The sequence below is a fragment of the Leptinotarsa decemlineata genome, unplaced genomic scaffold (genome assembly GCF_025532065.1).
Source record: "Leptinotarsa decemlineata unplaced genomic scaffold, Ldec_3_MD MMD2_tig00002082_RagTag_RagTag, whole genome shotgun sequence".
In the NCBI taxonomy this organism is placed as follows: Eukaryota; Metazoa; Arthropoda; class Insecta; order Coleoptera; family Chrysomelidae; genus Leptinotarsa; species Leptinotarsa decemlineata.
The window spans coordinates 2,775,101-2,800,103 of NW_027412573.1; the positions used below are offsets into that span (position 1 = coordinate 2,775,101).

The 25,003-nt window shown below is 35.1% G+C and overlaps 1 protein-coding gene across 1 annotated transcript in view; it reads left to right on the plus strand.

Moving 5' to 3' along the window:
* LOC111507031 (metabotropic glutamate receptor 2) overlaps window positions 1-25,003 on the plus strand; it is a 369,065-nt gene that overhangs the window by 142,518 nt on the left and 201,544 nt on the right. Inside the window, 1 exon segment of the mRNA XM_074176817.1 lies at window positions 8,362-8,504. Coding sequence (XP_074032918.1) covers window positions 8,362-8,504 — 143 coding nt within the window.

Consider the following 25,003-nt stretch of genomic DNA (forward strand, 5'->3'; position numbering starts at 1 on the left):
AAGCCATAGATAATATCAATTCGTATATTGATGGATTTTTTGTGGAATTGACTGACAAAATGAAATGTTAAGGACTTCATATAGACTACAACCTCAGATTTGTTCATCAAGTTGATACTCTCATTCAAAAATCGTATGGTACTCTGAAACATCTGTATTTAAACAGACACTATCTTAGTAGGTCTCTCAAAATTACCCTCTCAGACGTATTGATTGCGATCTCGTCTATGGCCCTTGTATCGATTTCATAACTTCTGCAAGAATTCAGAAAGTACAGAACGCCTGCATCAGACTAACAGTCAGCTTGAATTGCAGAGGTCATGTGACCCCTTTAATCAATCAATTGAATTGGTTAAAAATGCAAAATAGAAGAGAATTGCATTTCGCCTGTTTCATTCACAAACTGATAAAAAATCAACAGCACACCTATTTGGTGAAGAAACTCCTTCCCAGATATCAGAGACATTCAAGAAACCTTAGATTCATCAATAATTTCGACATTCTGAATCATAACAGCACATACTATGAGTGATCCTTCACGTATCATGTTGTAACAATGTATAATTCATTCAGTGAATCTGTGAAAAATTAATCACTACCGCTATTCAAAAGTAAACTCAAAACTGAATGGCTCAGTCAACAGTGATCCAAACAAAAATATTTGTATTTTATTTTTCTATTGTCATGAAATTGCCATTTATTTTTTATAATGTTTACTTTTTTTTTCAAACGTGATTGAGTAGAAAAATGGCGCTTTGCTAAACTCTATCACGTGAAATAAAGACCATTTATTATTACTATTATTACTATGATATACAGTGTGACTCATTTTTAATGGAAACACCCCCCTAAAATTTGAAATTGTAAATCAATTTTGATCATTTTTTTTTAAATGTCAAGTACGGAAAGGTCTACCTTGGGAGAAAATTTGAAATGTTTATTAAAGTTTCAGGGCATACTACGATATTTTTTCTTAGTCGAAAATCAAGATTTTTCATTAGCAATTTTTTTATTGAAAAAATCACTACGGCACTGGATTGATTCAGAGTGCCTCTAAACAGGTGTGACCTATATAACAGATATAGCCATGAGAATATTTTTTTTATGATTTCAACAATGAAGTGCCGTCAGATAGAAAAAAAAACAAATAGCTCAAATTTTTTTAATGAAAATAACGGAATTCCATTCAAGTTTTCACGCAAATTAACTAAAACTAAGAACTTATATTTCAATTTAAATCTTAGTTGCCATGAAAATGATATTAATATGAAAGATTTAAGTGTACTATTGTCAACAATATTCTCCTTACAGTTCTTCAAATTATTTCGTGTCATGGCTGCAAGATTGAGCGTAAGAGAGAAAATTGAAATTGTACGCCTTTCGGGAGATGACGTTAGAAGTTCTAGAGAGGTTTGTAGAGTATTTAATGGGAGACATGGGCCCAAGGGGAATATTTAAACAATAGAAATTTCCTAAAAAATATTTTATATACCGACGAAGCCACTTTCACTACGAATGGAGTAGTGTCATCACAGAATTGTCGCTATTGCGCAGCGGATAATCCTTACTGGGTAATAAACTGTAAAAGCCAGTATTTCTAAAAAATGAACGTCTGGTGTGGGATATTGAACGAACGAATTATTGGTCCTTCCTTTTTTGAGGAAAATATTAATGGGCAGAGGTTTCTAGAATTTTCAAACACAGAGTTTTGGGATGCTATTCACGAGCTGCCAATCAATGAACGATCAAATTTAATTGTCCAGTTAGATGGGTGTTCAGTTCTTTATGCCAGAGCTGTGAGGCAATGACTTAACGAACATTTTCCAATGGATAGGCCGGTGGATAGGCCGTGGTAGTCCGTTTATAGAGTGGCCACCCAGATCTCCAGACCTCACAGTTTTGGACTTTTTTCTTTGGGGACTTCTCACACAAAAGGTTTACAAAAACCGTTCAAGAGATAAAAATGAACTTTGTGCAAGAATTCGACAGGTATGTGCAGATATTAGCCCTCAAGAACTAAGGAACGTAATCAGAAACATTCGTAACCGCTACGACACATGTATCGAAATACGTGGTGGATTGGTAGAGGCTACTAGAATATGAGTTAGAATTAATTGTTGCACTGAATCGAAACATTTCAATAATTAGTTATTAGTTATGTTTATTAAATTTTTTGCTTCATTGTTAGTTGAATTGCGTGAATGTAATTCCGTTATTTTCATCAAAAATATTCACGCTATTTGTTTTTTTCATCTGGCGGCACTTCATTGTTGAAATCAGAAAAAATTATATATTGTGACTGTTAGCTGTGTGAGTTTTCGAATTTTTGAGTTGTTATAACTTTGTTGATAATGAATATTTTTTCCTGAAATTTAGGTCACACCTATTAAGAGGCACTCTGAATCCAGTGGCGTAGTGATTTCTTCAATAAAAAAATCGCTAATGAAAAATCCCGAGTTTCGACTAAGAAAAAATATCGTAGTATGCCCTGAAACTTCAATAAACCTTTAAAATTTTTTCGCAAATTAGACCTTTCAGTATTTGACATTTGAAAAAAATTATCAAAATCGATTTACAATTCCAAATTTTAAGGGGGTGTTTCCATTAAAAACGGGTCACACTGTAGTAATGAGCTCTAAAGAGGCAAAGAAACTTAAATTTAGAAAAAAATGAACAACGTCAATGTATAGAGTACAATATTCTCTATCGATTAATATAAACTATGACACAGTCGAATACATTTTCATTGGGATATAGAATCACGAAAAAGCATGACATAAAGACAGACAAAATATTCGATACTACTCAATAACTGCAGTTAAGATTTCGTTTTTCACCTACAGATATTCACAGTTCATCAACTGACACAGTTATTTAATTCCGCAAACAATAGTGAGCTCTGCTGAACAACCCGTTGCCGAATATTCACGTACAATTAAGTGACAGACACATTGTGAGACCTTAATCCACAGGCGCACTTTCCAAACCGCTATATCCTACCCCAAAACCGTGTTAACCCCAAATTATTTCCCTTGATCCTTTCATCCCCTATCCGTAGCAAAGGTTTATGTAATAGACGGCCAATGAAGGTTTTCGATATTACAGGGTAAGCTGAGACAATTGAAGTCACCGGGGGAGGTTACTCATCGAAATTTTGGGGGATACCGTTATTTCAAATCGAGTAAAAGTCATTTTCGTGCCTATCTATTACAGTTTCACAAATCGGTCTGTAGAAAATATTTGTACAGTATTCAATTTGGTTCTGAAATGAATCATCTGAAAATATCTGCCACTGCACAGCACTAATGAGTCCAAAAACCTTGGTGTAACTATGGACTGTGATCCAAGATTTGAAAAACACATTGATAACCAGATACAACTCCAACTATAAGCATTTATGTAAGATTCTCGATGTAGATGGATCCGCGAAATCTCTGTAGATTCGTGCAATAAATCCATACATTCTGTTTGCAGCAGAAAGAATGGCTTCGATGTGACGAAGGAAAGTTTTTTGTTGAAGTTTACACCTAAATAGGTGAATGTGAGAGTCCGTTGAAGTGGAATATCGTTTATTAAATATTGATATGAAAATGGACAAATTTTTATTGTCTATGTCATAAAGATGCAAACCAGTATTAAGTACCTGGGAATATATATTGATTGTCACCTCAAATGGGATATACATGTTCAAAAACTGCTCTCGAAAATTCGAGGCCTAACAAGAAAATTCAAAATCTGCTCGAATTTCTGTTCGTTAAACCACTTGAGGATACTTTATTTTGCGCTTATACAATCTCAGCTCAGTTATGGTATAATTGCTTGGGGAGGATTAACGAACAACTACCTTAATAAACTAGAAGTCACACAAAAGTGGATATTGAAAATAATTTTTAAGGAAAATTTCAGGTATTCTTCAGATCTACTATATATTGAAAGCGGGTTCTTCGATATTAGACAGTTATACTGCCAGACATCACTGCTGAAACAATATTAAATGAAAACAGAAACATCTAAGACAATACGTCAGACTAGAAATAGTGCTATCTCCGTGATGGTCCCTAGAATGTATAAAACTTTGGGGCAAAGCCATGTTTATCTTGGGCCAAGAATCTTCAATATTTTTTCTCCTCAGTTCAAAGCAATGAATTATTTCAGGTTATATAAGTCAAAAGTTAAAAAATGGATAAGCAGTCAAAGTCGCAATTATATTCACCAAATCATCGATCTCAAAAATAATTAGGGCATTTTGCTTGTGTATGGGGCAGTGTTTGTATGAAAGTGTGAGAGTATTCTCACTTCTCATTCACCTAGGTATACTATAATATAACTAGTTTGTATGCCAAAACGTTATTTGGCTTTCACTAAAAAAATCAGAGAATTACACTCATTGGATACATAAATGAATAAACTTTTACCGTCTATTTAAAGATATGTATATGTGTGTATGCACGTATGTGTGTATGTATGTATGTGAATGTATGTGTATATATGTATATATAACCCTTCATTTGTTTTTTATTCATTGTTACATAGGACATTATTACATTGTCACTAGGAGTCAGAACTATAGCCATGCGCGGATATATTTCCTTATGACTGCTCTTGTGTTTGTTCCTTCACATATGATTTCTGTCATAATCTGTACTAACCCAATGTTGTTATTGAATAAACATTTTTTTTCCACCGTAGTGTGCGCTGGTCAGGCCCTATCCCCCGAAGCCCCGATACATTCGGGAGGGCGCGCCAGCATTATCAACCAATGACCACTCCCCACACCGTGGGGTAAGTGATCATTGGGTCCGAGAATCATGTGCCCTGAGCAAACGCAGTGAGCCAAGAATGACAGCCTTCTGCCTCTGTACGGCTAAGAGTTCTGCCTTAGTGCGGCAGCCGGTATGATTTTAAGATTCGAGAGTAGAGAGGACATCATTCCACCAAGGACTTCAATAATCAGAACAACCATCTTGACAGAGTGATCTGGATAGAGTCTGCGGAGTACGAAGAGAAAATCTCGATATTTTATTCGTTTTTCCTCCTCTTTTCTGACGATATTCATCTCGCCAGTAGCTGAAAACTCCACGACAAATATCCACGACAAACATATTATTATTATTATTATTATTATTAATACATTTACTCGCGTTCAAAGGAAGATTATTGCGAAAACACCATTGCTCAACACGTTTCAGATTAAGGGAGAGTTGAAGACAGTCCTTGATGCCATTAATCTCACAGTATGTATAATTTCAGGTCATCCACGTATATCAAACAGTTGATGTCAATGACCCCAACTATGTCGTTTATGAAGGTGTTAAAGAGAAGTGGACCTAGGTTGCTTCCTTGTGGAACACCCGAGGTAGCTGCATATTTCACGGACTTGAAGCCATTGAATATAACATACTGACGCCAGTCAGTGAAGTATGATATAAAAAGTTGGATCAGGGTCAGAGGAAAGCCGTACCTGTACAATCATTGTCAGTTGTTTTATCAATTTTTGAAAGTCCACAGTCATTATGGAGTGGTGCTTCTGGCTTGAATTTCAGTAGCTCTGAGCTTAACTTCGTCAATAAGTACCAGAATCTTCTGTATCTTTTTTTCTCATTCTCCTTTTTTAAATTTTTTCATATCTTCAATAATGCCTTTCCGTTATCATTACCATTATTATACCTGTGGTGACAGATTAAAACCATCCATTGAGAACTATAAATTACAGTTTCGACTGCTTCTGTTTGCCAAACTCCAAAACACATATCGTTATCGAAGGAAATTGCGACAGAACCAATTGTAGATGGAAATTCGTGCCGAGGGAAAATCACACTGGAACGAAAATGCAATCAGTACATGGATGCGGCAATGACCGCACGTTTCAGAACATCGTTCAGAACCTTCAGGGCAATTAATTGGTCGAGATAGAAATCGTCTCATTGTACCACTAATGAACTCTTCCGGTCGGAATGTTTCGAATTTGATGCGGATAACAAGGTTTAGCGCAAGCTGAATCTTCCTTGAAATTCGTTCATAGCACTCGTTTCCAAATGGGCATTTATTTTGGAACAAAAGGGGCAAACCGCGGACACGTGTTTCTGGCTATTGGCCTCATTGAGTGTTGTGTCCACAAATTGTTTAATTTTTAATTTATATCATGCACACTCGATAAAATCTCTATTTGTATTTATCCTGGACCCGGATGTCACGCAGGTAGCTATAGCTGCCTCCGTGGTCATGTTAGATGTAGCCTGGGAATTCTAGGTCTTCTAACTGGAACCACAAATGTGCGGTTGGCTCCTGTTGTTGACTCCGTGCGTTTGTGTTGTTTCCTGATTTCGGCAAACAAGTGTTTCCCATCTTTACACTTCGCTGCACCGCGCTGATGAGGCCAATAACCAGAAACACGTGTCCGCGGTTTGCCCCCCTTTTTTGGCGCTTTTGAACAATGATAAATTTTTCGAGGTGAGACTTACTTAAACCTCCCCATGCTAATATTCCACAAACAATATGTGGTTCCACTAACGCCTGATATATCGTTCTCATTGCTTTGAAATCTAGAATATATTTAACATTTCTGGGTTTATAAATTAAAAACTGTATTTTCTTAGTGATGTATTCGATTTGTTTATTCCATTTCAGGTTATTCTCTATCATAACACCAAGGTATTTGATCTTATTACAGCTGCATATTGAGATGTCTTCAGTGATTTGCAGGGTATCATAAGAAGGAGTACTTCTCTTATCAATATGTATGGGTAGAAAAAATGTTTTTTAAAGTTAATTGTTGAAAGTCTATAGTTGAAAAAGGCTTGAATATTACGGATATCGCTTTCTGCTTGAATTTTAAGTGATAGCCTGTCTTCATGACTGTAGAAAATTGCAGTATCATCCGCATAAGTGATAATTTGACCACTTGTGTTTATTCTGAATAGATCATTGTAATATATATTGAACAGAAGTGGTCCCAAAACAGTTCCTTGGGGTACACCATATTATATTCTTTAAAAATTGCTCCTCACCATCTTCAGTTCAACATATTAAAATATATTGGAAAGATAAATTTCGAATAATTTTAAGGCCACTTCCCTTATGCCGATGTTTTCCAAGCATTCCAGAAGCAAGGTATGACTGACCGTATCGAATGCCTTTGAAAGGTCTATAAATACACATAGAGAGGGTTTTCCTGTATCTAAGGCATTATACATCTTCGTTGTAAGGGCGAGGATTGCATCTTGGGTTGATACCCCTTCTTTGAACCCGTATTGGTTGGCGGAGATGATTTTTTTTTTCATTAAGATATTTGGTAAGTCTTATTTTTATGATTTTTTCCAGTATTTTAGCAATTGCAGTTATTAATGAGATTGGTCTGTAGTTAATGACATCCTCCCTATTACCAGTGTTGAAAATTGGTTTGAACACTGACTTTTTGAAGATGCTTGGGAAATGTCCTTGCTGAAGGCACTTATTGAATATGTGAGACAGTGGTTTTTTGATCATCGGTGATAATAATTTTATTGTTTCTGCTTTCATTCCATCAATACCTGGTGATTTCTTGTATTTGATCGATGAAATAATATCATTTATTTCATCAGCATTGGTAGCGTTCAAGAACATTGAGGACAATGGATTACTTTCCTGTTTTCCACCAATTTGTATGTAATGTTCGTTGAATATATCAGCAATAGATTTGGTATCTGTAATTTTTTCTCCGTTATGTTCGATTAATTTAATATCTTGAGATTTTGAATTATTTTTAGGATAGAGTTCATTGATAATGGTCCATACATTTTTGCTATTTTTAGCATTCTGTTCGATTTTGTTGCGATAATAGTTGGATTCTGTTATTCTCAAAAGCTGTCTCAATTGATTTCTGTACCGAGTATAGTTTTGTTTCAATTCCAAATTTTCAGATTGGTGTCTGTTTCAACCCCCAACAAACTTATCGAAGCAGAAAGCGGAATTGCCCGTCCCGACATTATTATATCCGGTTCTTAAACATTCATCTCCTTGAAGAAAAGCGATGCCTGAGTTTTCCTAGCATTGAATTGAACCTATTTACTTTCATCCCAATTCAAAATCACCTCTTGATTCAGGATTGATTGAGTTATTATTGAAAAATATAACACTTGTGTTTCAAATTCCATCAAAGGCGCTAATGCAAAATGAGAGATTCAATGGAATATTTTTTTCTCGTTTCAAATTCTATTGTACCCATCAAGAATAGAGATTTCTCTCTATGACGATGACTTTGAAGTCCCACCGAATCAATTATATGAACATCGGATGTTTCCATAATTCAGATCCTGCTCCCAAGCTGATATAACTAATCTGATTCGTTAATCCTGTACAATCTAACACGATTTCCCTTTTCAGGTTCCATCAGCAATATCGACGGCGCCGAATATCACTGCAACAAAACTCAAGTGCGGAAAGTAATATCTGGAGTCGTGGGAGCTGCTTCCAGTGTCACTTCGATCCAAGTGGCTAATCTACTGCGCCTCTTCAAGATCCCGCAGGTAAATCTCATATCTGAACGTTTGCCGGTAGAAGGAATTCATGGAAAATGGGGTGAAATGAAAATCTCGAGGATCCACCTTGGTTTTGATTTCGGAAGGGTGGGTTTAACACGGGTGGCTCTAATATTTCAGATGACTATAGCGAATAAGCAAGCAAATTTTTTCTTGCGTTTCAAGGCAGAAACTTTTTCATATCTGACTGTTCACATTATTAGATAGATAGATAGATCTTTATAGATAGATAGATAGATCTTTATTTAAATATGATATCCTAATAATATACAAATCAACTAGAATGGTGGAAATAAAAAAAAAGGTATGTGTTACATCTAGAAATGACTTAAATGTATGACAAACATAAGTTCAATAAAATATTTTTAAAGACATTACTACAAAAACAGCAACATTATACATTCGAAAAATTTCAATGCAACATGTAGAAAGATAAATTACATAATTATTTGAAATATATAACGAACATTAGATGAAAGGAATTATACAAATTACAGCTACAGGTAACAGAGACATAATACATATCATATTTGTTCATTTAAAACAAATTTCTTCAGTTCATTTTTGAACATGTTCAGAGATGGGCTATTTTTAATTGCATTAGGTAATTTGTTGAACCGATCAAAACCCTTGAAAAACAATGAGTTCATAGTATTTTTGTTTTTTGTTCTGTTAATATATAAGTTATTATTATTTCGAGTGAAGTGGTGGTGAATATCGTGATGAAAGACAATATACTGATTAAAATATGATGGTCCTAAATTGTTCAATATTTTGTATACGAAGATCATTGTGAAGTATAGCAGTCTTTGGGAAATGGATTGCCAATTTAAAACATTGAGCATAATAGTGATAGGAGTATCTCTACGGCACTTCAAAATGATTCTCATACCACGATTCTGAAGTTTTTGGAGTTGAGACAATTTCTTCTGATTGAATAGATATAGGATAGAGGAACAATAGTCGAAGTGTGGCTGAACAATTGACTTGTAAACTGTGATACTTGACTCCGTTGAAAGATTATTGGCAATTCTAGAAAAAAAGAATAATTTCTTTGAAATTTTTTTATGAATATACTCAAAATGTTCATCAAACGATAGAGTGTTATCTATCTGGAATCCCAGATATTTAGTTGAATTCACTATTTCAATTTTGTCATCATCAATGTTGAGATTAATAGTTTTAGAGTCTATTTGACTTTATTTAAACTTGGTGGTGATTATCATCGCTTTAGTTTTCATCACATTCAGCTTGAGTTTATTAATTTTTAAATACTTGTTGACACTTGCTAGAGTATTATTCATTTTTTGTATAGCCATCGTAAGGTTCACATCGCTACATGCCAATAGAGTATCATCAGCAAAAAAGTTCATAAATTCACAGCCGACAAACAATGGCATGTCGTTTAAATATAGTATGAATAGAAGGGGTCCCAGAACACTACCCTGGGGAACTCCAACGTAATTGTCAATTTCACAAGAGAACATGTCTTTAACTCTTACCCGTTGTTTTCTGTTGGTCAAGTAATCAGATAACCAATTATACACTTTGCCCTCAATTCCATATACAGGGTGTCCCTGGACTTCCTCTTTTCCTCTCGGGAATGTATAGATGGGGTCAAAATATCACCAGTACTTCATATAACTTTTTTTCCTAAAATCCTTCGTTACCAAGTAACGGGCCCTCGAAGTTACAAAATGAAAAATGTTTTTCTTTGATAACTTTTCAAGTGAATATTCAAAATCATCCAAATTTTGGTAATTGACTGAACAAATGAATTCCGTCGATGAGCTTTCATGCTGGAGTCAGTTGTTTTGCTACAAAGTCAGGAACGGACTACCCCCGATGGTCCACACCCCAAAAATTTGAAATGACAGATATTTTTCAATATTTTTCAACAAATTAAGGTTACTTGGACAATTTTATGAAAAAAAGTACTCGTGTGGAAAGTCGATCGGGGCAACGAGTCTTGATAAAAATGTAGTTTCACTCGACGACATGAAACCCGCTCGTCCACCATTATTTGAAATGAATAATTATCAAAGCAGAAATAATAATGATAACGTTAATTCAACAACATTTATCCTGAGATGTCTACCATTATTCGAAAATATTAGTTTTTAAGGAAAATGGAAATGATAGGTAAAATGTTCATAACGAATTTTTATAATGCAAATACGTTTAACTAACGAAACTCAAGAGCCTCAAGAGCAAACAGAAATGAAAAATCCGCTACAGAAACTGCTCGATATGACCACCTTCTCTCTCTATACATTTTCTTAGTCTGCGAAGACACCCTCTCTGTACTTGAAATAGCATTCCAGGGTCGTTTCGTATGGCTTCACAATGTAATGTTATTCTATTCAACAATGCATCTCTTGTGTGAATAGGTATAGCGTAAACAAGGCTTTTTAGATGCCCCCACAGAAAGAAATCCAATGGATTTAAATCCGGAGACCGCGATGGCCATGAATATGGCCCACCTCTACCAATCCATCTATTGTGGAAAATATGGTTCAGATGGTCACGCACAATCAAACTAAAATGAGGAGGAGCGCCATCATGCATAAACCACATATCTCTTCGGGTTTGCAATGGAACATGTTCCAAAAGTCCATTCAAATCATTCTGAATGAACTCCAAATAACGTTCTCCATTCAATCGGTCCTGTAGAACGAATGGTCCTATAAGATGGTTTCCTATGATACCAGCCCAAACATTCACGTTGAATTTCCGTTGGTGTTTGGTTTGCAATATCCCATGGGGATTTTCTTCGGCCCATATATGGAGATTATGAGAGTTGATAACTCCATCTCTACTGAAACCTGCTTCATCAGTGAATAGAACTCGATTAATAAAAGTCATATCCTCTCTTTGCCTATCCATGAACCAATTGGCATATTCCAGTCGTGCTGGAAAATCTTGAGGTGTCATGGCATGTACCTTCTGGATGTGAAATGGGTGGAGCAGTTGTTCCCTAATTATTCTATGAATAGTGGACTTGGATGTATGGAACTGTTCTGATAGATTTCTGATGCTCATTGAAGGATCATCAGCGACGGCTTCCAAAATATTTTCCTCCAATACAACGGTACGTACAGTCCTAGAAGCGCCCTCACCACCTCGTTTTGGCAAAACTGTACCTACAATAATATCGAAATAAAATAACGTGCTCAAATTAATTATCAATTATTACATACCTGTCTCCCTCAAGCTGCGATCGACACGCTCGAATGTTTCTCTTGACGATACCGTTCGATTGGGAAAATGCTCGGAATACAGACGACGAGCTTCTCCAGCATTACAAAATGCTCGTCCATAAAATACATGCATATCTGCATATTCATTGAATGTAAACTGTTCGGCCATATCAAAAAAATTCAAAATATCCTATAGAATATTGACAATACAATGATAGTCATATGACAACGCACCACTCAACAAAACAAAATCGCATTCCAGTTTCTCATTTTTTATCAAAACTTTCTAAAAGTTTTTTTTGTCAACATCTGTGAAAGAAATGGAACATAATTATTCCCTGGATATTTTTCACCTGATCATGTGCAGCCGTTTTTGTAGTTCATTCGTTTGCTTTTAAGTAGTATAGTAAATATTTTTTCCGATGTGCGTTTTTTCAGCTAAATTTAGATTCGTGTTAAAGAATTTCTCCCATACAATTATAATTATCAGTGAAACTCCTCAACAGTTTAGCTGTGAAGAAGAATTTGAAACATTCGAATGTTGAGTTTCATGAGATTCAGATAACTGATCAACACGAAACGTGATTATTCCACACGTATTATGTACATACAAAATATGGAATGAATTCGATATTTCATAGTAGCGTAGCTTGTTAGTTTAAAAACACCACGAATCTACAGAACTTGATATTTCTTTTGAAAAAATATCTGCTATCACAATTGTGACTTAAACTTCCATATAGGTACTGTACTTTTTGTTTACGACTTCATTTTAGCATACTTTGTATTATTCCTGTTATAAATGTTGTTGAATTAACGTTATCATTATTATTTCTGCTTTGATAATTATTCATTTCAAATAATGGTGGACGAGCGGGTTTGATGTCGTCGAGTAGAACTACATTTTTATCAAGACTCGTTGCTCCGATCGACTTTCCACACGAGTACTTTTATTCATGAAATTGTCCAAGTAACCCTATTTTGTTGAAAAATATTGAAAAATATCTGTCATTTCAAAGTTTTGGGGTGTGGACCATCGGGGGTAGTCCGTTCCTGACTTTGTAGCAAAACAACTGACTCCTGCATAAAAGCTCGTCGAGGAAAAGAGGAAGTCCAGGGACACCCTGTATATTCAGTTTGGCTAGTAGTATAGACCTATCAATGGTCTCAAATGCTCTTTTGAGATCAAGGAACACGACTACAACAAACTTATTATTATCCAGCTCAAATTTAAATTTGTTTAGAGATTGCATTCACACGAATGCAATTTGCGAAAACCCGATTGATTGTTGATTAAAATATCGTTTTTTTCCACATATTCTATTAGTTGGTTATATACTGCTGTTTCAAGTACCTTCTCAATCGGAGGTAAAGTGTTGATTGGCCTGAATTCTTTACATTTAATAGTATGAGGAATTTTGGGTATAGGAACAATAGTACTACTTTTCAATCTTTCTGGTATTTCGCCAGTTTCAAGAGACGTGTTGATAAGGTGCAATATAACGTGACCGATAGTCTCTAAAACTTGTTTCAATATTTTGAAGTTGAGGATTTCATGTATACTGCACTTATTATCCAAGGAAATTATAATTTCACTTGTCTACAAAGCGTTTCTTTCAACAGTTCTGTGTATCTTTTGAAATGTTTACCATCTATTCAATTCACAATAACATAATATAGTCAGAGAACACAAGGCACATATAGTTTGAACTACATATCATAGTCATATTTCTGTATTGGCCAAATGAACCCAGCTTCTTAAAGAAGCCGATCAGTTTGTATGATGAGTGGTCTTTCAGGTTAGATGGTAAGAGTACGGCTCTGCGGTCCCTAGCGGGGCAGGCAAAAAGTATGTGCTCTGCTGTTTCATCATTTTCCAAACACGGACGATACACACTGTCATTCGACAGTCCGAGTCTCTGCATATGACGACTCAAATGACAGTGACCTGTAAGAAGGCCTGTTGGACATCGTAGTTCATCCCTACTGTAGTCCAACAACTGATTGGTATCAAGTTTCGAAGGGTCAATAATTGCCTTAGAGTGAGCCAATTCTGGAAGATTCTGCCAGAGGTCCATGAATGTTTTTGCCATGCAAGTGTTCATTGTTTGTTTGGCAAAGCCTAAAGTGATGCCAATGACAGATTCTGGTTGGATGAAGCTGCTTGCAGCACCTTCCTTCACAAGGGAGTCAGCAGTTTCTTGCCTTCCAGGCCCGTATGGCCAGGAATCCAAACCAGAGACAATCTGTTCTGTTTCTATCGAGGAGAGTCACTTTTGGCAATTTGCTACAAATTTAGACGTTGCTCGATAGAAGCCAAGAGAATGTTTTTATTGACTTGTGTATGAGGTCTCTCTGTACAAAATTCAAAGACGTGAATTTCCGCTTGAAATACAGTCGTATAGGTTCCTAGACAGTTTGATATCTCTGTCCTAGACCTAACGCCCAAAGGAACTTCCTCCAGCAGTACTGGCTGCACTTCTCTTAAAAATTGAACGTATCCCTCACCATTTAATCGAGGAGGTAGAAAATGAGGCCTAATTAAATCATCCCCAATAACTCCGAGCCACACGTTGAGAGAAAACTGTTCTTGATGGTTAGTTTCGACAATAGCGTGAGGGTTTTCATCAGCCCATATGTGGTAATTATGAAAATTAATAATCTTGTCCCGAGAAAAACTACATTCGTCTGTGAATTCTATCGTCTTCAGAAAGTCACAATTTCTTCTAATCATTTCCAGCATCCAATTGCAAAATTCAAGACGGTTCGGAAAGTCTCGCGGTTACAGTTGTTCCTTTAAAATTCGAAATAGCGTCATATGATCAATATTTAGCTGGAAATCTCTCTTTCTAGTACTGGTATTAGGTTGTTATTCAATCAAATTAAGTACTGCTCAAGCTGTGGTTTTCGTACTTCTCGATGGCGACCACAATCCTGCGTTCTTTTGTCGATAAAACCATATTTTCGTAATCGTTGTCGAGCAAATATTCTATGTGAAGAAAGCTGCCGTTGAGGATACATTTCAGCATATCTTCTAGAAGCTTCTAACCCATTCTCCTGCGACAGACCGTAAACATAATGCATATCAGCCATTTCCTCATTTGTGTATGCCATTTTAATAACAAGTGAATTATTACAGTAACAAATCAAGAACAGAACAACACACTATTAGTATTAATTCAATTTCGAAAATGCACAAACTGACAGCGTCATACCAATTTAATTGTCACATTTATGACGATGTATCTCGGTAGTTGTTCCTAAAATAATGGTTTATTTTGGGCAAAAAACCCAGGAGGCATTTTTTGTTTAGAATGAAACAGACTATCGGAAATAAACTTTTAAATGGTAAACAAATAATAAGACAAAAAGTTACATTGGAAATAAATTTTAGGGGTTGCGTTTTCCACCCCTTACAACCATGGGGTAAACCAAATAAATATCTAGCTAAGTGTCTTTTTGGTAGTACCAAACGTCAGGTTAATTTCAATATTGTAACTTTTTTAGTGCTTGTGAAAAAAATTGTTATACAAATTTTATGTACCCCCTTTAAGGGGCTGTATCTTAACAAGGGATGCTCCAATGAAATTTCTTTATGTGAAGGATCCTGTCTTTTTTTCGATGAATGTTTTACACTTATTTAGTTACACCCTGTATGGTATAAATCTGTTCAAGAACATCATAGTAGCAAGCAAGTCAATGTTTTTTCAAAGTTTTTGGTAAAAATAATCGGTAGTGTCTCAGTACAAAATAATATAATCATCAACGAGTATGCAATGTGACTTGGGTGAGTGACAATGGAGTTCATCGACGTGAACCGAAGGCGACTGTCGTAAGTCATTCAAGCGAGTGATGATTTTTCTCGAAGGTAGAATACTATACTTTTTCCTCAACCCATTCAACCCATGAGCAATATTTCGTATGGAAAAATTTAAAGAATTTCATGAAAAGAAACATTCTACATCCTACAAAAACATTCACAATGATTGTCCCTGGGTTGAATTTTGGTCTCAAGTCAATATTTTCCACTCAGTACCTAAGTATTCGGAATCGAACTAAAATTATTGATTGAGAAAAATTTTGAATGATTTCTTATGGTTATTTCTCGTAAAAAAATTCACTTGTATTCCTCTCATTCTGGATGTTTTTCACGAAAGAATATTATTTTAAATATTCCTTTCATAAAAAACTCTATTCTAACTCATTTCAATAGAAAGCACTCTAAATGTAAAAACGTCGAGCCGTATGTACAAATTATTCATGGAAATATGAAGATGATCATTTGGTGATCGAAACACGTGTCGAGGTGTTGAAAATAACGATTTGGTGTTGGGAAAAAACTCCAGTAATATTTATTACTACACCAAAGGTTCCAAACAGTGCATCATAAATGGAAAATGGAAAATAGTGATGTGAATGTCAACTTTCGGAAAGTGAAATGAAGCTTAGTAACTTCCGCTTTCATGGTAACTGATTAGGACATTTTCATTTCTATGTTGACGATAGATGCCTATATACGAGTATGACACCGAAAAAGTTGTGAATCAACTACAAAGATGCCATGAATCCACTTCGCATGAATGATGTAGAAATAGAGAAATATTGAAATATTGATATTACTTTATGCAGATGATTTGTGATGATAGAGGTACGACAGGGCTTCCATTTGGGGCCAGTTTTCAAAAATCTCCATTCGAGTGATATATAAAAATGCTTTCATCATTCCAAAATATCACTAATCGCAGATTATACGAATGTTTTCAGACCCCTTAGACCTTTGATTGACTTCAATAACACTCCAAGTGTCCAAACGGTGTATTCAGTTTCACAAATATACCATGAATGTAACTTTTTTCTCAAGATGCTACTAACTTACCATGCTACTTAATTCCAAAATAAATTTTCTCAGCGAATGCGTCATTATGCTTTCTGATAAACATGCTCCAATTCGCACTGTAAACATAAAGCATCCCCGTATATAACTCATAATATCTAATGATGATGAAAACCCGTGATAGAGCTCATGCCAAATATCTTATAGAAAAGACAGCAGCAGCTAGACAGTACTATGTAACTTCACGCAACTACGTCAATGACACAGTAAAACGTGAAAAAACAGCATATATACGACTTGTTTTGAACAAAAATAAAACCAATTCAAAATCTTGCAGATTGGGGTGTTAGTACAAAATCATCCTCACAAACCAATAGCTTGCCAATTGAACTACGTAAACCTGAAGAAATCAGTGACTATTTTTTAAACGTGGGTGGACATTCAATAGTAAAGAATAACACTCTTTCACCCTACAATAATAATAAATTGAACGCTCCTACGAACTTTTCCCTCACCGATATACAGTGTCACCATTGAAGTGCGCACCATATGGGAAACTTTTTTTTCGAAAAGTTTCAATGGAGTTTAACTTCGGCACTTGATTGTGCTTGAAATTTAACTCAAAATGATGCGGCCACCTGCGATCTACTGACGTTCAGTGATTGTCAAATTCAAGTTTTTTTTTTTGAAAAAAATTTAAAAAGCGCATTGCTAGATCGAATTTAACAAAAAGTTACTTGAAAAAGTTGTGTCTACGGCAATTTTATATCAATATGCCAAATTTTATGCAACTAGGATAAAGTTAACGTTTTGCTTACTCTTGACAGATATCCCCTTTATTTTAAAAAACAAGTTCGGTTAATTGTCATCAATTCATGTATACATAACAAACTCATCATGGAGTTTAACTTTTCTGATAAATGTTTACTCATACGGACATTTTTAGAGAGAAATTAGAAATGTGCCATAAAAATTTTAACATGACTGGTGCAAAGTTTCAATCACTTGGCTATTTTCTAAAACAAACGTCAGTACCTTCAATTTTTAAAAAGCATACACAACTCAAAAACTGCAATAAGTATTAATAAAATCACTAGAGTTGAAATTACATTAAAATTTCAATATTCAGTATTTACAGATTATTTATAAACACTAACTAGGGCGGTAAGGATGCTTAATCACGTTGAATAAAATTTTTTAGTAGGTCTTAACAAACAAAATGCATGCTATGGTAGTTGATTTATTCGTCAAATTTTTAACAGTTATTGTTGCAATAATGTTGATTCTTCAGGAAAGAAAAGAAATAGTTTTAATATGTGGTGAGAATACACCATACCGGCAAGTAGCTAACATTTTTAATGAACGGCATCCAGGAAAAAATGTTCAACATACTACTATGTCAAGGATAATGTCGAAATTCAGAGAAACAGGATCCGTAGCAAATCAATTTGAGAAAAAGCACACTCCAAGTAAACATGATGAGGAGGCCCAAATTAACTTTTGTTTGAAAGTTATTGAACACGGGCAAACGAGGATAACCAATATTATAAAAAATACCGATTACAAGAGAGAAAGTGTTAGAAAAATTTCATTAAAGAATAAATTTTGGCCTAACAAGCCAAAATTTATTAACACATTGAAAGAACGAGATTTTGAAGTCCGTTTGGGGTTTTCATTCTGGTTTCAAGAAGAGAGAGAAGAAAATGTAAAGTTTCCGTATAAAATTTTATGGGCAGATGAGGCAACGTGCTCTTCAAATGGAACGGTAAGTTCTCGAAATTGCCGATGGTGGGCCCAAGAAAATCCCAATTTCACAGATGAATGTGGTGATCAGTAGCCCTTTAAAACTAATGTATGGTGTGGTTATTCGTCGGTTATCTCAACCTTTCAAATAATGAGTTTAGTGAAGTTTTAGATAGTATGCCTTTAAATATCAAATACGACCTATGGTATCAGCTTGATGACACACCAATACATCACACGGTTGCTGTAAAACAATCCCTCCAACAAATGTTCAGAGGCAAAGTTATTGGACGTAACTGGGAACATTATTGGCCACCTAGATCACCCGAATTGACGCCTTTAGACTTTTTCTTGTGCGGTTATCCGAAACAAAAAGTATACCGAAGTAGACCATTTACTGACATACAACATCTGGAAAATACCATTCGCGAGTGCTGTGCAAATATAAATCCCCGATTTATTGAAAATGCAGTTACAGATGTCAGTAGAAGGATCATAATTTGTATTGAATGTTTAAATCTGTTCTGTTTAAAATCTGTTTTTCCGTTAATCAGCTGCCACCCCCATACGAACGACAACTCTCAGAAGTTGAGAAACTTGTGCGAGCTAAGGACTAACGAGGTCTTACCTTTTAAGGTGTGATTCCTAACACGGGTCTACATACTGGAGGTCTACATACTGAAATGTAGGCTATAAGTGTTTAACAATCTCATTTAGGTCAATAAGTAATTTTTTGTTCCCATTTGTATTTTCTATAATATTATTGTTGTTTGAAATTTATAATAATAATAATAGTTCTATCGAAATTATTTGCATATTTTTCAGTTACCTCTGTTTGTTCGAAATCAAAGGTATGTTTAAGAAAATAGCCAAGTGATTGAAACTTTGCACCAGTTATGTTAAAATGTCCGTATAAGTAAGAATGTATCAGAGAAGTTAAACTCCATGATGAGTTTGTTATGTATACATGAATTGATGACAATTATTCGAACTTGTTCTTTGAAATAAAGGGGATATATATCAATAATAAGCAAAATGTTTACTCAATCCTAGTTGCATAAAATTTGGCATATAGATATAAAAAACATTATTTTTTCAAGTAACTTAAATTCGATCTAGAAATTCACTTTTTCAATTAAAAAAAAAAGTTGAATTTGACAAATACTGAACGTCAGTGGATCGCAGTTGGCTGCATCATTTTAAGTTAAATTCAAAGCACAAACAAGTGCCGAAGTTAAGCTTCATTGAAACTTTGCGCACCATATGGTGCCCACTTTAATGGTGACACTGTATGTGATGATGATATTTTGACTACTATCAAAGAAATAAATCCAATACATTAGGTATTGGCAATATGAATATCAAGATGATTGTACCTGGTATCAAGTGATACCAGGCTGTATCACTAGTCCTTCAGACAAGGTCTTTTTCCAGATGTTTGGAAGGTTTCTAATTCAATTCCAATTCCAAAAAGAATGCTCCTATCACGTTCAGTGACTCTATCAGCATTCTGCCCTCATTCTCTAAAATATTCGAGAAAAATTGTTCCTGTCAAATAAGAGCTTTTCTTGAAGAAAATCGAATACTCCCATACGAGCAGTCTGGGTTTCGCAAAAAACATGGAACACAGACTGCCCTCTTGAAAGTTATCGACGATCTTGAGAAATCCAGAGATCAGTCAATAAACGATATTATTATTATTATTATCATTAAATGTGTAAAGTCCTTTGGATTTCATAAAGTAGAAAAAAGACAGCGATTTTATTCAAATTAAACTATTTCTAGTACAAACTAAATGGAAAACATTAATTTTTCGTATAATTAATTGTTCATATGAAAATAGTTGTTGCAAAAGTACTTTTTCTTTTGTATAATTCAATGGTCAGGTGGAAATAGTTGCTTGTGGGAGACTTTTTCTTCCAGTTTATCCCAAGAATAACTTCTTAGCTTTATCCACAAATCTTTTTGAAGAGGCTATTTTCAACTTGATTATTTTCTCTCTCCCTTCGGAAAATTCCAGCATTATTTTATTTAGAGGTGAAGAAGTAAAAAGCCGAAAACCTTCATTTCCCATGAGTTTTCTATTGATTGAAAAAAGTAACTCACATTGGATATTTGAGATATTCAATACCTGAAGAAAGTGTAGTATGTGATAAAAAGATTTTTGGGTAGAAAATGGTAGAATTTTTTGATAATTAACACTTAATATATGAGTTAGATGACGTTTTCATCTCATTTACGTCGACACAACTTTCATGTTGATCGACATTACTGCTCCAATAATGATCATTAATAAGTGATTACGAGGCGGAGTCCAAATTTTGAATCGTAAATGAAGCGAAACATAGTTGATGGATGTTCCAACACTCTAAACTGACTGGTTCAATTTAGAGTGACCTACAAACTGATTTGTGGATATGTTTATTCATCAGCGATAGGTTTATGACCGAGCTCGTGTCACCTACTAGATTGATGGGTATTTTGTGTTAGCGTTTGTACAGAGGCTATTTGGATGATCAATGACGGTGAAGTTGAGTGGATTTTCATCAGAAATGAGATTTAACATATGCTGGGCCATTATGTCCCGCATATTGAAGGTGAACAGTTGGTTATTAGGTCGCCAATATCAGATATGTTGTTGATCAGCTCATAGAAAAGTCCAATGTTGAATACTCGGTGAATCTAATTTTTTCTCTTACCTTGCTGTGTAATATCACACACTACATATTACACAAACTTTGTAGTATATTATACGCTATGTTTCCCGAATCTAAATGATACGGAAATTTTGCAAGGAAGGGTTGCAAACTCAATTATTTGGAATCCTTGGAAATTTACAAGCATAAACATTGCGGGTGCAACCTGTTGAATGAACAAATCTATTTAGTTTTCTCACTGGTTTTCAAATAAGCATATCCACATTGCCACTGGTGAACAAAATTCAGGTACTCAATCAAGCTAAGTACCTCTATTAATACCAACAGTGGTATTATACAGGGTGATTCAAAAGTACTTTGACAAACTTCAGGAGGTGATTCCTCAAAATATTCTAATATGAATTGTCCAAATAAATAAATGTCCGGAAACGCTTCGTTTCCAAGATACAGGATGTTGAAATTTTATTTTTATTTTCGTTTTTTTCAAATAACTTTTGAAATACTGAACTTAATTGAACGAAACTTGGTAATAGGAGGTTTTTGAGGTGTCGAATTCGAACCTGATGTTCTTATTGCTCTTACTCGTAGGGGACGCCACCTACACGTCTTTTTCTTTTTTAAAGATTCATAACTTTTTTGGGCGTACTTGTAGCACATGTTTCAGTAAAAAATCGATTCCTCTATCATATCTACGTAGATAAGCTACCCTTGTTCCTAATCGCGAAAACTTCAAGTCGATTATTTGATAATCGATGCATGTTGAAGTTATTACGAATATTTTGCTTTTTTCACAAGAATGCTTTGGATATGAATTTGACGTTTTACTCGTTTGAAGAGGTCATTACTGTTGGGTAGGTTCCTTTATGACATCCTTAAGCGAAATAGTTATTTTTGTATCTAGGGTGCATAATCAGTATTTGTTTTAATGAAATTTGCAAGAAATGTCAACATTTTATTTCGGGAAATTTTGAATATGTATATGTAGAATAAACTAAAATAAGCAAAACTGAATTGTATTCAAATAAATTGTTGGAAGTATCCACCTTCAGCGAAGATACAGGCAGTCAGTCGTCTAGTCATTGAATCTCGTACCCGCTCAAAAATTATTGGTGTGATTCTTATTGTTTCACAGGCGTCTACTATTCGGTTTCTTAGATCTTCCTCGTTCACTACTGGAGTATCATGAACTAGTGACTTCAAATGTCCCTAAAAATGAAAATCTATCGGGTTTAGATCTGGGGACCTTGGTGTCCACGCCTGGTTAGGTTCTTCTACACCCCTACCGATCCATCGATTTGGACAGACTCTGTTGAGGAATTCCCTGGCTACAACGCTAAAATGGGCCGGAGCCCCATCATGCATAAACCACATGCGGATACGAATTTCTACTGGTACATTCTGAAGTAGTCCCGGCAATTCATTTTCTAAAAAGTGTCTGTGAGTTGCGCCATTCAGTCGGAGCGGAAGAAAGAAAGGACCTATCAAGTAATTATCAATTATTGCCGTCAATACATTTACCGAAAATTGATACTGATAATGCCTTTCACTAACTGCGTGCGGATTTTCGAAAGCCCAAACATGGTTGTTATGAAAGTTTGTGATAGCATTTCGGGAGAAGTTTGCCTCGTCCGTGAAGAGTACATATCTTAAATATTGAGGATTTCCAGCCAATTTTCTCAAAAACCATTGACACATAGTAATGCTTTGGGGAAAGTCTCATAGCAAAAGAGCTTGTACCCTTTGAATATGGTATGGATAAAACTGTTGATCGTGGATAATTCTCCAAACTGTGGACTCCTCGAGAGCGTTCAAAACAGCTTTTTCCAATTCTGGGGTTCGGACTGCTCGTGGTCTTCCAATAATATCAGCTGCCCTCTTAAAGCTACCTGTTTCTGCCAAACGACGGTGGAGACGTCTTGCTTCGCGCGCATTGCCATCCGCAAGGCCATAAACGAAATGCATATCGGCTAAATGAGTATTGTTTAAATAATCCATTTTTTCAAAATAAGTGTTTTCTACTTCTACTAACGGAAACTTCAACAAAACGTCTAACTGTCACAAAATATGTAATTACCAAAACTACTCACAAACGTCAAATTCATTTCCAAAGCATTCTTGTGAAGAATGCAAAATATTCGTAATAACTTCAACATGCATCGATTATCAAATAATCGACTTGAAGTTTTCAAGTCCAAATATTTAGAAAACGGTTGCTTACAGCGACTAGTAACAAGGGTAGCTTATTTACGTAGATATGATAGCGGAATCGATTTTTTTACTGAAAAATGTGCTAGAAGTACGCCCAAAAAAGTTATGAATCTTCAAAAAAGAAAAAGACGTGTAGGTGGCGCCCCCTACGAGTAAGAGCAATAAGAACATCAGGTTCGAATTCGACACCTCAAAAACTTCCTATTACCAAGTTTCGTTCAATTAAGTTCAGTATTTCAAAAGTTATTTGAAAAAAACGAAAATAAAAATAAAACTTCAACATCCTGTATCTTGGAAATTTATTCGGACAATTCATATTAGAATATTATGAGGAATCACCTTCTGACTTTTGTCAAAGTACTTTCGAATCACCCTATATGAGGGCTAATGTAATCAATCATTGTTAGTTGGATGTATAAATATCACTGGAGTTTGTTTCCACCATCAAGGAAGATCTTCCTCTTGATTTTTCTCTTGAAGATGATCACTTGGTGATCGAAACACGTGTCGAGGTGTTAAAATAACGGTCTGGTGTTGGGAAAAAACTTCAGTATTGATGTTCATTACTACACCAAAGTTTCCAAACTGTGCATCACGATCATTAAACGTATAAGTTTGAAAATGTCCTTATAGGACGAAACTGCAGTAACTTTAGTTACAAATGAAAGTGTTGAAAAAAATAGAAAGTTTCAATTCTCGGTCCTGTTCAACTTATTAAGTACCTTTTTCCTGATTTGAACTGCTGCCGCTACGAATTTCATTCCTGAAAAAAATTAAACCGGATTGAATTCGATTCAGGATTCAAGTGGCATACATCGTTTTCGACCTTTGATATTGTTCATTCTAGTGGCTCACGAGAGTTTAAAGCGCTCAGAGTGGAACACATCCATCTCCAAAGTTCCACAAACGTTCCATTAGCATAAATAGCAGCAGAAATATACCACTCGAAATGAGGATGGCTTTTTGAAATAATTTTCAACCCTAACATGACGCAATTTAACTTTAATTACTGTGCTGATATTATTCCAAATTAAATTTGGCCAACTCCCTGTGCATAGAACTGAAAAATGAATGCGTGGGAGTTGGTAATTTATCACCCCTGAGTGAGTGTATCTGGAAAAAAGTACTGTGGTGATCTTTTCAGGAGTGACGTATTTCATTATCAATCCATCTGGAAATAGATGATACAGGATAGTCGTATTATTTGATCATCTAAACCAATGAAAGCATACTCAGAATACAAAGAATTTTTGGTACTGCACTTCCGCAGACTATCAGTTTTAACAGTATATTGTTCAACTAGATATTTCTTGCTATTTTTTGTGTATTTGACCCGTCACAATCTGAAAAATGAAGACGAGAGAATCTTTCAGAATTATCATGGAGAGAAAACTGAAAATTTCACCCCGAAAAAGTTCAATTACTTTTTTAACTTGTGTATTCACAAAGTCGAGCATTTGGAAAAGTCTGTAATCCACAAAACTCACTGTAAGGACTGTGAAGCAAAATATTATGGATAGATCCATCAAAATAAGATATAAGGAACATCTAGCACACCTAAAAAATGAAAAACCAAAAAAATCTGCAGTAACCCATCATGTTTTGCAACAAAACCATTCCATAGACTTTATTTCATTAGGATTAGTTAGACAAGTTAACAATAACAGGCATCTAGGCCTATGAGTCCTGATGAATAAGTCAACATAATGATATTATGAGTAATGATGGTGGACCAATACCTAATTTTTTTCAAGTACCCTCCCCCTCTGCCATCAAACTGGAGTTTATTTTGTCACAGAAATTCCGGAATAAATCTAGTTACTATAATAATAATAATCTGATAAT